The following is a 13,622-nucleotide window of genomic DNA, read 5'->3' as shown; positions in this document are numbered from 1 at the left end:
CGATTTCCTGCTTTTTGTCGTCGTTGCAGCAGCTTTCAACGGTACAGCTTTGAAATGCCGTATGGCAATGAAAAGTTACGTCAAAAACGATTCAGTTATTCGGCAGTGAGGATATATTCTTAGACACACCTAGTTTTTTATTCAGCAAACTCCTAACCGAATCTTGGGTGTAGGACGTTATGTGTCTCTGTGAGGATGTGATCACAAAATTTGAATTGGGTTTTCTTTGTCAAGCGGCGCCGCTTCTGTTTCGATTGAAACGGAGCTGTCTTCATCAGGAATGCTTGGACACTGCAGTGAACGAACACCCCCGATAACGACAGTTCCACAGCCAAAAGTGTTGGAAGAATTTAAAATAAATGAGATAACGGTTACGTTTATATCTATATATCTGCATGGGAAATTAGGGGCTCTTTGCAGGGGCAGAATGCGGTAGGTCATTGAAACAGATCAAAAATTTTAAAAGACCGAAAGTGGAGAAAAAATGCCCGCCGGCTGGGATCCGAACCCACGACTTCCAGAATACGCGTCTGGTGCGATGACCACTACGCTTCTGGCGGGGCTGTTTCCCCTCCGCTTTCTCGGGTATTTATGTTAAGGTATTTTATTTCCTGCATCTGGGGGTGGTAGCCAGCGCCACTCGCACTACCCGCGGTGAAGGCGACCTTCTTTTTAACCCCCGGGCCGGGACTCAAGTGTCTAAATCATGTCGAGAGTGGGTGACCAGGGTTGAAACCTCTTAAGGTAGCTATGGCACCAAGACTGCGAGAACAGAGGCCCTCGCTACGCATGTAGCGAATCAGAATTGCAAATGAGGGGCTCGTGGAATTAAGACAGATATAAGGGTTGGCAGTCAAGAAAACCTCGGAAAGCAAAGGGGAGAACGTGGTATGTCATGCAAACACATAAAGAATTCAAAAAAGCGCCCATATATATATATATATATATATATATATATATATATATATATATATATATATATTGAACCGTGGTTCATTGGACCACTAACGAGCAGTTAGAGCTGCGGAGAAGCCGAGGTTCTTCGTGCTCAGCAAGCTAAGTCCGACGCGATACTCGATCGGCCCGTGCCCAAGCGATGCTTCTGCCTCCTCGTCGTCGGGCGTGCACCAAGCCGAATATCCCCAACGGGGAATTGTCCTTGCATGGTTGCCTGTGACAATTACATCAATCGCGTCCATAATAAACGCTACAATATTCGCCCCCGGTGGAAAACGAGCCATCCTGGCGACTCAAGGTGCCGAGGAGACCACAGGATCGTAATACTCTTTCAGCCGGTTGGCGTGAACTATCTCGCGACCACGGTGTCGATGGTCGGGTGCGGGCGCAACCGGTTCGATGAGGTAATTCACTGCTGAAGTTTGCTTGACGACTCTGTAGGGTCCATGATATTTTGCAACAAGCTTCGGTGAGAGACCGGGTGTAGGGCATGGGACCCAAAGCCAGACAAGTGAATCAGGCTATAGGTGGGAGCCGCGGTGGAAGCGTCGAGATTATGCTTCGGGTGTTGCTGGTGTTCAGATGTGAGCGAGCGGGCGAGCTGACGGCACTCTTCGGCATGCTTGACTATTTCCGAAATGGGTGCGAACTCGGTCTGATCTGGGCGATACGGCAAAATTGTGTCAAGAGTGCATGGCGGCTCCCGTCCGTAGAGCAGGAAAAAAGGTGAGAATCCCGTCGTCGTCTGCGTGGCCGTGTTGTAGGCGTACGTGACAAAGGGAAGTATCACGTCCCAGTCCGAATGGTCCGACGCCACGTACATCGAAAGCATATCACTCAAGGTGCGGTTAAATCGTTCTGTGAGACCATTCGTCTGCGGGTGGTAAGACGACGTAGTTCGGTGAACAATTCGACATTCCCGCAGGAGGGCTTCGATGACTTCCGACAGGAAGACGCGACCTCGGTCACTGAGCAGCTCTCGAGAGGCACCATGGCGAAGTATGAAGCGGTGTAACAGGAAGGACGCGACGTCACGTGCCGTGGCAGTTGCTAGAGCAGCGGTTTCTGCATAGCGCGTAAGGTGATCCACTGCCACAATGACCCAACGGTTGCCAGCAGCTGTGCACGGAAGGGGACCGTAAAGGCCTATCCCAATGCGATCGAACGGTCTTTCTGGGCACGGCAATGGCTGCAGCGGGCCCGCCGCGGGAGTAGGAGGGCATTTGCGCCGCTGACAGTTGATGCATGACCGGATGTACTTGCGGACGAACGTGTACATTCCCCGCCAGTAATACCGTAGGCGAAGCCGCTCATACGTTTTTAACACACCGGCGTGAGCGCAGCTGGGGTCAGCGTGGAAGGATGCGCATATGCCCGTGCGCAAATGGCGAGGTATTACCAGTAACCATTTGCGACCTCCTGATTGGTAGTTGCGCCTGAACAGCATTTCGTCGCGGACTGCAAAGTGGGCAGCTTGGCGGCGCAGCGCACGCGATTCTTGAGCAGAGGGCACGCCAGAGAGAAAGTCAATAAGCGAAGCAATCCAGGGGTCCTTGCGCTGCTCGGCTGGCATGTCCGTGATGTCGAGGGACGACAGGCCGGCATCAACAGAAACGGAACACGAGTCTTCCGCCGGTAGGGGGGAGCGGGACAGAGCGTCAGCGTCTGAATGCTTCCGGCCGGAACGGTACAGCACACGGATGTCATGCTCTTGAAGTCGCAGAGCCCAGCGACCAAGGCGGCCAGACGGGTCTTTGAGCGACGACAACCAACACAATGCGTGGTGGTCCGTCACAACGTCAAAAGGACGACCGTACAAATATGGTCGAAATTTTGCAAGCGCCCATACGTTGGCCAAGCACTCCTTTTCCGTGACGGAATAATTTAACTCAGCTTTTGTGAGCGTACGACTGGCATAAGCGACGACATAATCGTCAAAACCAGCTTTTCGTTGGGCAAGCACTGCACCAATTCCGACGCCGCTGGCATCCGTGTGGATTTCTGTTGGCACGGTCGGGTCAAAGTGTCGCAGAATAGGCGGGGAATTAAGGAGTCGCCGTAACTTTGCGAACGCTTCATCGCAATCCCTCGACCAAGCGCCAATACCACTTTCCTTGCCGAGAAGCGCCGTCAAGGGCGCAATTATGGCGGCAAAGTTGCGAATAAAGCGGCGGAAATACGAACATAGTCCAATAAAGCTCCGTAGAGCCTTCATGGTGGTCGGTTTAGGGAACTCGGCGACCGCGCGAAGTTTGGTGGCGTCGGGAAGAATTCCCTCCTTCGACACAACGTGGCCCAGTATAGTCAACTTTCGCGCCGCAAAGTGGCATTTCTTCATGTTGAGCTGCAATCTGGCTTTGGCAAGGCAAGTCAAAACCTGCTCCAGGCGCCTCAAATGAGTGTCGAAGTCGGGAGAAAAAACGACTATGTCATCGAGATAACATAGACACGTTTTTCACTTCAGGCCGCGCAAAATGGTGTCCATCATCCTCTCGAACGTGGCAGGAGCGTTGCACAGGCCAAACGGCATGACGTTAAATTCATACAGGCCGTCAGGAGTGATGAACGCCGTTTTCGCGCGATCGGCCTCCGCCATGGGTACCTGCCAATATCCAGACCGCAGATCAAGGGAAGAAAAAAACTCGGCGCCTTGTAAACTGTCAAGGGCATCGTCAATCCGTGGTAAAGGATAGACATCCTTCCGGGTTATGCTGTTCAGACGGCGATAATATACGCAAAAGCGGATGGAACCGTCCTTTTTCGTTACAAGCACCACGGGAGACGCCCAGGGACTGTTGGAGGGCCGAATTACTCCCCGCTTGAGCATATCATTCACTTCTTCGTCAATAGTGCTGCGCTCCTTCGGCGACACACGGTACGGTCGTTGGCGCAGTGGTGCATGCGATCCGGTGTCGATGGAGTGAGCAACTGCAGATGTTCGGCCCAGTGGTGCCTTTGCGCCGTCAAAAGAAGAGCGGAACCGATATAGCAGAGCGAGGAGCCTCACTTGTTGGTCTGATCTGAGGGTAGGATCGATCGAAGCGCCAATGTCCGGAGGCGACAGGTCTGGTGCTGACGGGGCAGGACTCAGACCAGCCACTGGAACCCATGACGAAAAGTCGTCTGGTACGGCGGTGACAAGCTGTGGCTCAACAACTTCGACGCAGCCAAGGACCTCACCGTGCAGGAGACGAAGGGGCTCCAAGGATTCGTTGTTGACTACTATGGCGCTCGTGCCAGCATGAACTGTCAGTAGGGCGAATGGCAGGGACAGCGATTTTCGGTGGACAAATAAGGGCGACGGCGTAAAAACAACAAGTGCGTCGGGAATGGAAGAGCAGCAGAGCGGTACGAGAGCAGCCGAGCGTGGAGGAATGTCCGCGTCGTTGGCCACGGTGAGCTTTGCAGGGGCAGTAGACTGAAGGTCGGCGTAAGGCGCGTCCAACGGAGAATCAAATTCTACTTGCGCACGCGCACAGTCGATTATTGCGCGATTGCGAGATAAAAAGTCCCAGCCTAAAATGACGTCATGGGAGCAGGATGGCAGCACGAGGAACTCGACGGGGTACACGACGTCCTGGATTGTGACACGCGCCGTGCAGGCTGTCAAAGGTTTTACACGTTGCGCAGTTGCGGTACATAACGAAAATTGCGGCAGTGGCGTCGTAACTTTTCTAAGCGAGCGGCCAATATCGGCGGTAATGACGGAAACGGCTGCGCCTGTGTCGACTAGTGCGACTCTACGTACACCCTCAACAGATACGTCGATTACATTTGTAGGCCTTTTACAGTTCGAAAGTCGCGAAGCTCTTGCCTCCGGAACTGCGGCGGCTAGTTTTCCTGTTCAGTTGGGCTTGAACGACGTCGCATAGGCGATAGTGAGCGGCGACGTGGGGAGCTTGAACGGCGGCTATCGGCGTCACGACGGCTGAAATCGTTGTAACCGGAGGCAGGTAACGGCGACCTGGGTGGCACGTCGGTCATTAGCTGCGAAGACCCGTGTGGAGAGCCAAAAGTGTGGCTAACGTCATCATTCATCGCGGACACGCGGCGGCGGCAGTAACGGGCCACATGGCCTGGAAGTCGGCAGGCGAAACAGATGGGGCGATTATCAGCCGTGCGCTACGGATTCCCCGGTGGCGGATTCCTGTGTACCGCAGAGCGTGGCGGGGTTCGCGGCATGGCCCGAAAAGACGTCCCAGCTGGCTGTACCGGTCTCCCCATGGCTTCGGCATACGTGAGGGGCGCATAATACAGAGTGGGTGGTAGTGCCTCAGCCACCTGTTCCTTGATCATGTGGCGAAGCGCTGGAAGCGTTGGCGAGACAACGGAAGGAGTCACTTCGGTAGGCTGCGGAGGCACTCCGTATCGAGGAGATGGGCCAGCAACAGACGGTGGCACCATTGATCCAGGCTCCAGGGTAAGAAGTGACACTTGCCGAGCGACTTCTTCGCGAACAAACTGTTGAAGCTGCCGCATCAAGGATGCGTCGGCCCCCGCCTCCGTCAAGCTCGACAGCGGCTCTCCCTGGACAGAAGAGCTCCGGGTAAGCGCCCTCTGTCTGCGGAGTTCTTCGTAGCTTCGGCAGTGGGTGATAATGTCAGCAACGGTTCGCAGATCTTTCGCTAACAGCATCTGGAAAGCATCATCATCGATTCCTTTCATCAGGTGCTTAATTTTCTCTGCTTCCGCCATAGCTAAATCAACACGGTTGCAAAGGTCCACAACATCCTCGATATAACTGGTGAAGGTCTCTCCAGGACGCTGTGCTCGTGTGCGGAGACGCTGCTCAGCAAGAAGCTTCCGCACGGCGGGACGGCCGAAGACCTCGACAATGCGGTTCTTGAATTCAGCCCAGGTATCCATGGTGGCTGCGTTGTTGTGGAACCACTTCTTCGCTAGGTGGTCCAAATGAAACTCAACGTCATTAAGCTTCATGCGATCGTCCCATCTGTTGTGCGTGCTCACTCGCTCGTACTGCGACAGCCACTCCTCCACGTCGTTGTCATCCGTTCCATCGAAGTTAGGGGGGTCTCGCTGCCGAAGCACACCCGAACACATGATGGGCTGCGGTGAGGAAGGTGCCATGTCCCGGTCGGTGTTCAGCTGCATCACGGGCTGTAGCCGTCTGCTCCGTAACTCCAGGATGTGGTATTGGAGTCTTGCGATGCGAAGGTAGAGTCACGCTGGGAACGAACCCGCACACTCCACCAAACTGAAGCGTGGTTTATTGGCCCACTAACGAGCAGTTAGAGCTGCGGAGAAGCCGAGGTTCTTCGTGCTCAGCAAGCTATGTCCGACGCGATACTCGATCGGCCCGTGCCCAAGCGATGCTTCTGCCTCCTCGTCGTCGGGCGTGCACCAAGCCGAATATCCCCGACGGGGAATTGTCCTTGCATGCTTGCCTGTGACAATTACATCAATCGCGTCCATAATCAACGCTACAATATATATATATATATATATATATATATATATATATATATATATATAGATTGGAAATGAGGGGCTCGTTAGGAAATACAGAAAGAAATGCTGGCAGTCTACAACGCCAAAGAAGGCATAGGGGAATGGTTAGAATATTTTTTACCGTTAGTGCCGTTACATTATTATTTTTTATTAATTACGTGAGAAAGAAAGAAAGAAAAACACGCGCCCATAGTGGGGACCGAACCCACGCCTTTCGATTAGATCTCGAATGCCTTACCAATTCGGCTATCTGGGCTTTTTTTTTCTTTATTGCACATTGAACAAACAGTCCATACAATGTCTACAATGCTGTTCTAAAACGTATCAGTGTCGGTTTAAAACCCGCTCACCGAACTTCGGTTGGCGAAAACTATTATAAACATCGAAGGAAGACAATTCCTCCAAAATGGGTAGCCACGTAAGCTCCGGGCACTGCATATTAATTACTTCCTTCAGCATACTGACAATCTGAGCAAAGTACTTGCTGACAGTCTTCGCGTCAGCATCAGAGTGGCGCACCGCCATACGACTCAGCCAGATGGCGTGTAGGCCCAAAAGCATTATCAGGTCATACGGCACACTGTCATGTTTGTCTACGGGGATGAAACGGATTCCATGTGGTGTCACAGGCAAGTATTTTTTCAGGGTACGCTGAAGAACGTCCCAAAAAAAAGACGGCATCCCAGCAGTCTAGGAAAACGTGGTCTATTTTTTCGGGTTTTTTACACAAAAGACAAATTGTTGTCCATGGCACAAACAACCCTTTTTCAGCCATCCAAGTTTTGACTAGAAGAGTTCCCGAATGAAGCTTAAAAAAGAATGTTTTCATACATGCTGGGACTGCCATCTTTTTGACGCGACACAGTACATCTTGCCCTGGCCCAATGCGGTACATAGTTCTGTACAGCGGTACTGGAAAAAGAACATCTCTAAGATCCTCTGACAGACGTTTTCTTGAAACACTTGAAAGGTATTCAAGGGAAAACCTTACACAGAGGAATCTTAAAGATTCAACGGTTTCCTTCAGGTAACCTTTCAATGTGTAACGATTATCAACACTGGAAACAACAAACTGCGGGAGTGAACCCACCAAGACACTTTGTAGAAATGTGCGCAGAAAGGCATCACTCGCATCGCGAAGAAACATAAATCTGCTAACAAGTTGTCGCAAAAACAGGTGTGATAAGACCACCCCTCCCGTTCGAACTTTACGAAAGAGATTCGTACGGCTGGTTCTTTCCCATTGAGAACCCCAGATGAATACAGCAAAAATACGGTGCATTTTCTGCACATTTACTTGCGAACAGTGTATTACTTGCATCACATACCATAGCTTTGCCAGGAAGAACATGTTGCAGACAGTGGCACGAGCGGACATCGATAGGTTGCGGCCTCCCCACCTCGTTGCTTTTTCACGGATTCTTACTACTTCTTCCTGCCAATGCTTGCTACTATGTTCTCCTTCATTTTCTGGGGTATTTATATTTACTACAACTGTATCTGACGCTTGAGGGTGGTAGCCAGCGCCACTCAGACTACACGGGGAGAAGTGGACCTTCTTTTCAACCCCCGGGGCGTGACGCGAATGTCTACAGCCTGTCATAAGCGGGTAACTGGCGGCAAACCCTCTTATGCTACCTTGGCATCAAGGCTGCCAGAACCGAGGCCCTCGCTAAGCTTTCGCACGATAATATGGATTGGAAATGAGGGGCTCGTTAGGAAATACGGAAAGAAATGCCGGCAGTCTACAACGCCAAAGAAGGCATAGGGGAATGGTTAGAATATTTTTTACCGTTAGTGACGTTACATTATTATTTTTTATTACTTACGTGAGAAAGAAACAAAGAAAAACACGCGCCCAGAGTGGGGACCGAACCCACGCCTTTCGATTAGATCTCGAATGCCTTACCAAGTGAAGGAGAACACAGTCGCCCAGATAGCCGAATTGGTAAGGCATTCGAGATCTAATCGAAAGGCGTGGGTTCGGTCCCCACTCTGGGCGCGTGTTTTTCTTTCTTTCTTTCTCACGTAATTAATAAAAAATAATAATGTAACGTCCCTAATGGTAAAAAATATTCTAACCATTGCCCTATGCCTTCTTTGGCGTTGTAGACTGCCGGCATTTCTTTCTGTGTATATATATATATATATATACAACGAGTTCAACATGCGTATGTTGTGCTATATTTTTAACCACCAGAGGATTCCATCAAAAACGAACCTATTGCAACTATTCCAATCGGCCACCCGTACCGTACTTAACATGTATTTGCATGGCAGGTCTCGAAACTTCAAATGCTCTGCGCTACGTGCCACTGGTGTGCTTCAAGCTGCAGGAGATGACCTCGTTGCCTCGTCGCGAGACTCCTAATGGGATTAGTGCCCATTCACTTTATGTTCCGCGGTTGAAGGAAAGCCGTGCTTAGCGAATATGTAGCAACTCAAGACGGAATGTTACCCAATTGTGAACTTGCAGTCTATAGCAGTGGAGAAAGACTGCAGCTTTCTCTGGAATAGAAATGAGTTTTACTATGTATAGTATTGAAACTCGACGGCGGTACTTGGATACTTTAGCGAACGCAAAAACCCGGCTGGCGTACGCAAAAAAGCGTCCACAAAATACCTTGCTTTCCTCATGCACCCGATTCCCTTTGACTGTGGTACATTTCGTAGTACGGGAATAAAAAATAAATCACAAAAACGCTGGGCTTAAGAAGTCTCGCTTTTTAACCTTCAGAATCTCTGGAAGCAGCGTCAGAGCAGAATTGACACTAAATATGCCGCAAGAATGCAGCTGTCATGACTGCGATTTTTGTGGTCGCAGGATAATTGTCGACGTTGACAAAAGACTCTTCGACGAGCTTCACAAAGAAACCCTTTTTAACGTTCTATCCTTTTAGGACTCCCCTGTGTCATTTTTTGCGCGGATGCAACAAAGCACAAAACACGCAGTTGCGGACGAAACAGCTCACTACACACTATTTAAAGCGATCCTTTTCTTGCCTCACTGATGGTGCCGATGTCCAAGCAAAATGCACTGCAGGAAAGCCAACTTAACGAATTCAGTGGGACAGAACGATGACAATGATAAGCGAAGTTTTCTATGCCTTATTGATGGTGTTGTTCGGCTTACTCGTGCTGTCATCGTTACGCCCAACACCCACTGGAGGAACGCCAACTTTACAAATTGAGTGTCACAAAACCTTGGTGATGATGTTAAGTGAAGGCACATCGAGCGCCTCAAGAAAAAAAAGGTTCTTTCCGTAGACAGACTCGAACCTAAGCCTCTCGCGTTTTGACGCGGATACCTATTTTATTGGGCCTTTCCGACAGGGTAGAATATTACTGAATTTTGTACTTTATCTTTGACTCAATTTGCGTGGGAGAAATAATCGCGTTTTAACCATCTTTGTCTCTTTGAAAGGGGGTTTTATGTTTTTGGTGGCCCTTTAATTTCTGTAGTCTAAATGTTTTAAGTTAGTTAACAATTCAGTTTAGAAAAGAGCGAATCTGGCGCTATTTTATTCCTCATCTATGCCTTAGAAAACCACCAATATTTTATTTCCGTCGATGTTGTGATGATACGTTGATGACACCAAATACCGCTCGGGTGCTTCGGTGTGTTTTGTATGGATCTGAAAAAATGCAAGAAACACTTTCAATTGAAAAAGTAGAGCCGAACAAATCTACATAATTTATGTCCGCAAGAAAAACAGTCGGAAAGTTTTATGTTTAGGTTCTTTTCGTCGCAGATAAAGTTGCGAAAATGTAGAGGGATTTGCCTGCGGGTAAAGGGGTAATCTCAAAATCTGCTGCGGAACGGTGTGATTTTAATATTTCTTTGTTTCTTAGGTTGGCTGGTTGTTGTGGCTGTGGGCCGACGCAGTTTTTCAGGCACCCCTCCAGGGCGCTGCTTAAAAAAGTACGACTGCGTAACTCAAATTGAACTGTTGCTTAATTAGGCACATGTTACAGAAATTGCGGCACATTTGGTGCAAAAAAAGAAAAATGAGTTCATCAAGGTTTTTAAATAAATTGGCTATAAAAACTGAAATTCATTTATCGTCTCGCACTACTTTCCCTAAGAGGCTTCCATGCGAACTAAGGAAACGTGCCATGCATCTTCTCTTCTGCTAATACAAAATACCATTCTTTTGAAATCAATACGATCACGTTGAGCGGTTTGAAGTAATTTGCGTGCATTCAATGTTTAATGCAGCAGAGTTTTGGATACATATTGTTTTAGTGGTGGTTAGAAAAATTACACCCAAATCGTTTGAATGATGGGGAAGTTTTAATGATATCGTTCTATTTCAGAAACATTGCTACATTGTAGGACAGGAACGGTTAAAACACTAGCGTTTAACGTGTAATGCATGCTCACACTACTTTAAACTTTAGCAATAAGGTACTTCCCTCTGCCTATATTCTTAACGCATTAGTTTGATACGTGCTTCGTCTTCAATGATCACCTTGGCGGAATTTGTTGTGTTTTGTGAGTAAACCTAAATGAGCCGCCACCATAAAACTGAAGATGCACTGCCTCGGCTGCGGGAGTACAGACAAGCTAATTCAAAGCCTCACTTTCCATAACACACTCCCCTACAGGACCTTATTCCTACCTGGGTACAGCTTCTAGCATTCCAATTTCTCTTCAAAAATAACCCAATACCATTGCTCTCGTCGTGCTACCCCTGCCTTACAGAGACTGATGCCACACTTCTAGGGTCAGTTATATGCAGCTCATTGTGTCTCGCCGAACTCACTCCAAGTAGAAAGTGAACCCAAGAAAGTGCGTGGGGGGCGCCAAATGCTTGTGCCACGATTCATCAATAAACTCCCTGCGCTGCATTGGCATTCATGGTATGCCCCCCCCCCCCCCCCCCCCCCGCTCCCCCCGATCGATTTGATAGGTCGGAGAAACGAACTACGCTTTCTTAGTGCGTTTAATGGCATTCTAAAGCGGACACAGAAAACATGGATGAGATGAAGCTGGCGGGGTCTCAAAAGTAGCATATGCATCTTCTAAAAGCCGCTACAAAAGGATGTCGCCTTCCTAGCCAATAAAGATGAACACTACATAGAATTCTTGAACATCGTTTCCCCATCAATGGAAGGAGTTTTGTCATGTTTTGCCCCAAAAGGAAACTTGGTAAAATAAAGTTGTGGTCCTTGTTTTAAAATTCATAAACTACATATAAAGCATGTTAAGACCCATTGGCTGCCCGGAATTGTAAGCCACGACCATACGTTTCTCTGTGCCTCTGATCCTCTAAGCATTGCATGTTTCTGCCTTAGGCCAAGAGTAGGTGCGACGAAAAGCTGTTCGACGAAATAAGGCAGATCTTTTTGTGAATAACTGGCTGCAAGGCTTCCTTTCGCGAAACCTTTGGACATAAATGTGTTGTGACCCACATCCAAGGAGTCTTCGGGTACCAGTTTGTGGAGAAGCGTGCTTAAGACAACAGGATAGCGAGTCGAGGAGTAGCACCAATATGGCAGATCACACTGACGATGATAGAGTGTGAACGACGATGTCCATTGCGAATGGCGCCGGTGGTGCCATTCACACCGCCGGCGCCATAGAGCTTCATACTAATATACGCTAGAGGGAAATCTGGCGCCACTGTCTAAGGGAGCCGCGCTTCAGCAAGCGTTTCGTCATGTACCGGGCAGGAACGTTCCACTTGTCCTTGGCATGGTTCCCGATCAGGCTGGAAAGTTGCCTCTGGCTGCGAAAAAGCAACAATAATACTGCAGAGGGTTAATCAACTTTGTTTTGTTACTCTAAAATTACAGCTCCAGACAGATTTATTTGTCAGGGATTATCTAGAAGCTCCATGCAAGATGAACATGAAAACGATGTTACCCGTTTTTGTTGATTTTGGCTTGAAGACAAAAAACAACCCATGCGCCTAACCAAGCCAAGTAGACGAGGAACGTCGCTAGCTGCAATGGCGCCGCCCATGGCAGCCCGGGAATACAGCACCAGATATCTCTCTAGTACATACTAGTATGAAACTCTATGGCCGGCGCCAAGTAACTAAGTGGCACATACTCCAAGTAAGTGGCACATAGCCTCCGGCACACAGCTGCTCGGGTATATACACAGGAATAATCATGTCTTCGTTGCCCTCAGTGTCGAGAGAGAGAGAGAGAAATGACCTTTATAAATTCGTCCTGCGAGAAAGGTGCGGGTCAGGCCACGCAGGGCTTCGCCGCACCTCGTCTAACTACCTGCGCTAGGTAGAGGGCGGAGCCCGAGGCGTCGTGCCCGGCCGGCCGCGCGGGTTACAAAATTGCTGATGAAATTATGATTGCATTACCATGCCCTAATTTCGTTCCACTTGCAGACGTATGCAGCGGACATCTTCTTTTCGCAATCGTGGAAAGATCACCGGCTCCGCCTGCCAGAGAATATGACGGCCGACTACAGGGTGCTGCAGACAGACTGGCTAGAGCGCGTTTGGCGACCCGACTGTGTCTTTAAAAACGCTAAGCAAGTCACTTTCCAAACCATGACCGTGCCCAATCACTACATTTGGCTGTACAGGGACAAGACCATCCTGTACATGGTGAAGTGAGTTTGTTCATTCTTATACGGTGATCCAGGTTACGTCACTTTGGCAGCATTTCAAGCACATATTTGTGCCGCAAGCTCACCACAAACAATTGAAGAGTAAAGTTTGCTGTAGATTTTCTCCTCTATAACAAGTGATACCTATGACGCACCAATTTTAATTTATTTGTGATACGTGCCGGGTATACGCATTTTACAGGTATTTTCGGGGTTTTAAGTCCCAGTTGCAAAGTGTAGAGTGAGTAACGAATACTCCTCTACGCATAATTTCATCGGTGCACAATTAACGCAAGCAACACAGATATAGCTCCAATAAGGAGCGACCGCTCCTAAAGTTACGAAGAAAAATGGACTTGGGCTGGTCAAGTAGTTAGGGAAAACGACGAGCACACTGGACCGCAAGGGCACCAGAGGGGATAACGACGAAAGACGGGTCTAGAAAAAGTAGAAGGCCAATAACTCGATAAACGAATTAAACAGGGAAATTCGGAGGTAAAGAATGGGCTCGGGTGGAGGACATGAGCGGCTGGAGGTCCATACGAGAGATCTCCGTCGTGCAGTGGACCTATTAGGCCGTTGATTATTATAATATAATGATGGAATGCGCTTGCAATAA

At 49.0% G+C, this 13,622-nt stretch overlaps 1 protein-coding gene across 2 annotated transcripts in view; it reads left to right on the top strand.

The window, feature by feature from the left end:
- LOC144159595 (glycine receptor subunit alpha-2-like) overlaps nt 1-13,622 on the top strand; it is a 70,960-nt gene that overhangs the window by 50,236 nt on the left and 7,102 nt on the right. For both annotated transcript variants that reach the window (XM_077691182.1, XM_077691181.1), the window contains exon 5: nt 12,780-13,006. In XM_077691182.1, the coding sequence (XP_077547308.1) occupies nt 12,780-13,006 (227 nt within the window). The remainder of the gene's footprint in view (nt 1-12,779; nt 13,007-13,622) is intronic.

This window comes from Haemaphysalis longicornis, unplaced genomic scaffold (genome assembly GCF_048455015.1).
Source record: "Haemaphysalis longicornis isolate Haplotype H1 unplaced genomic scaffold, Haemaphysalis longicornis Haplotype H1 scaffold_10, whole genome shotgun sequence".
In the NCBI taxonomy this organism is placed as follows: domain Eukaryota; kingdom Metazoa; phylum Arthropoda; class Arachnida; order Ixodida; family Ixodidae; genus Haemaphysalis; species Haemaphysalis longicornis.
Note: the sequence above shows the minus strand (reverse complement) of the source record. Positions and strands in the feature narration are given on the sequence as shown.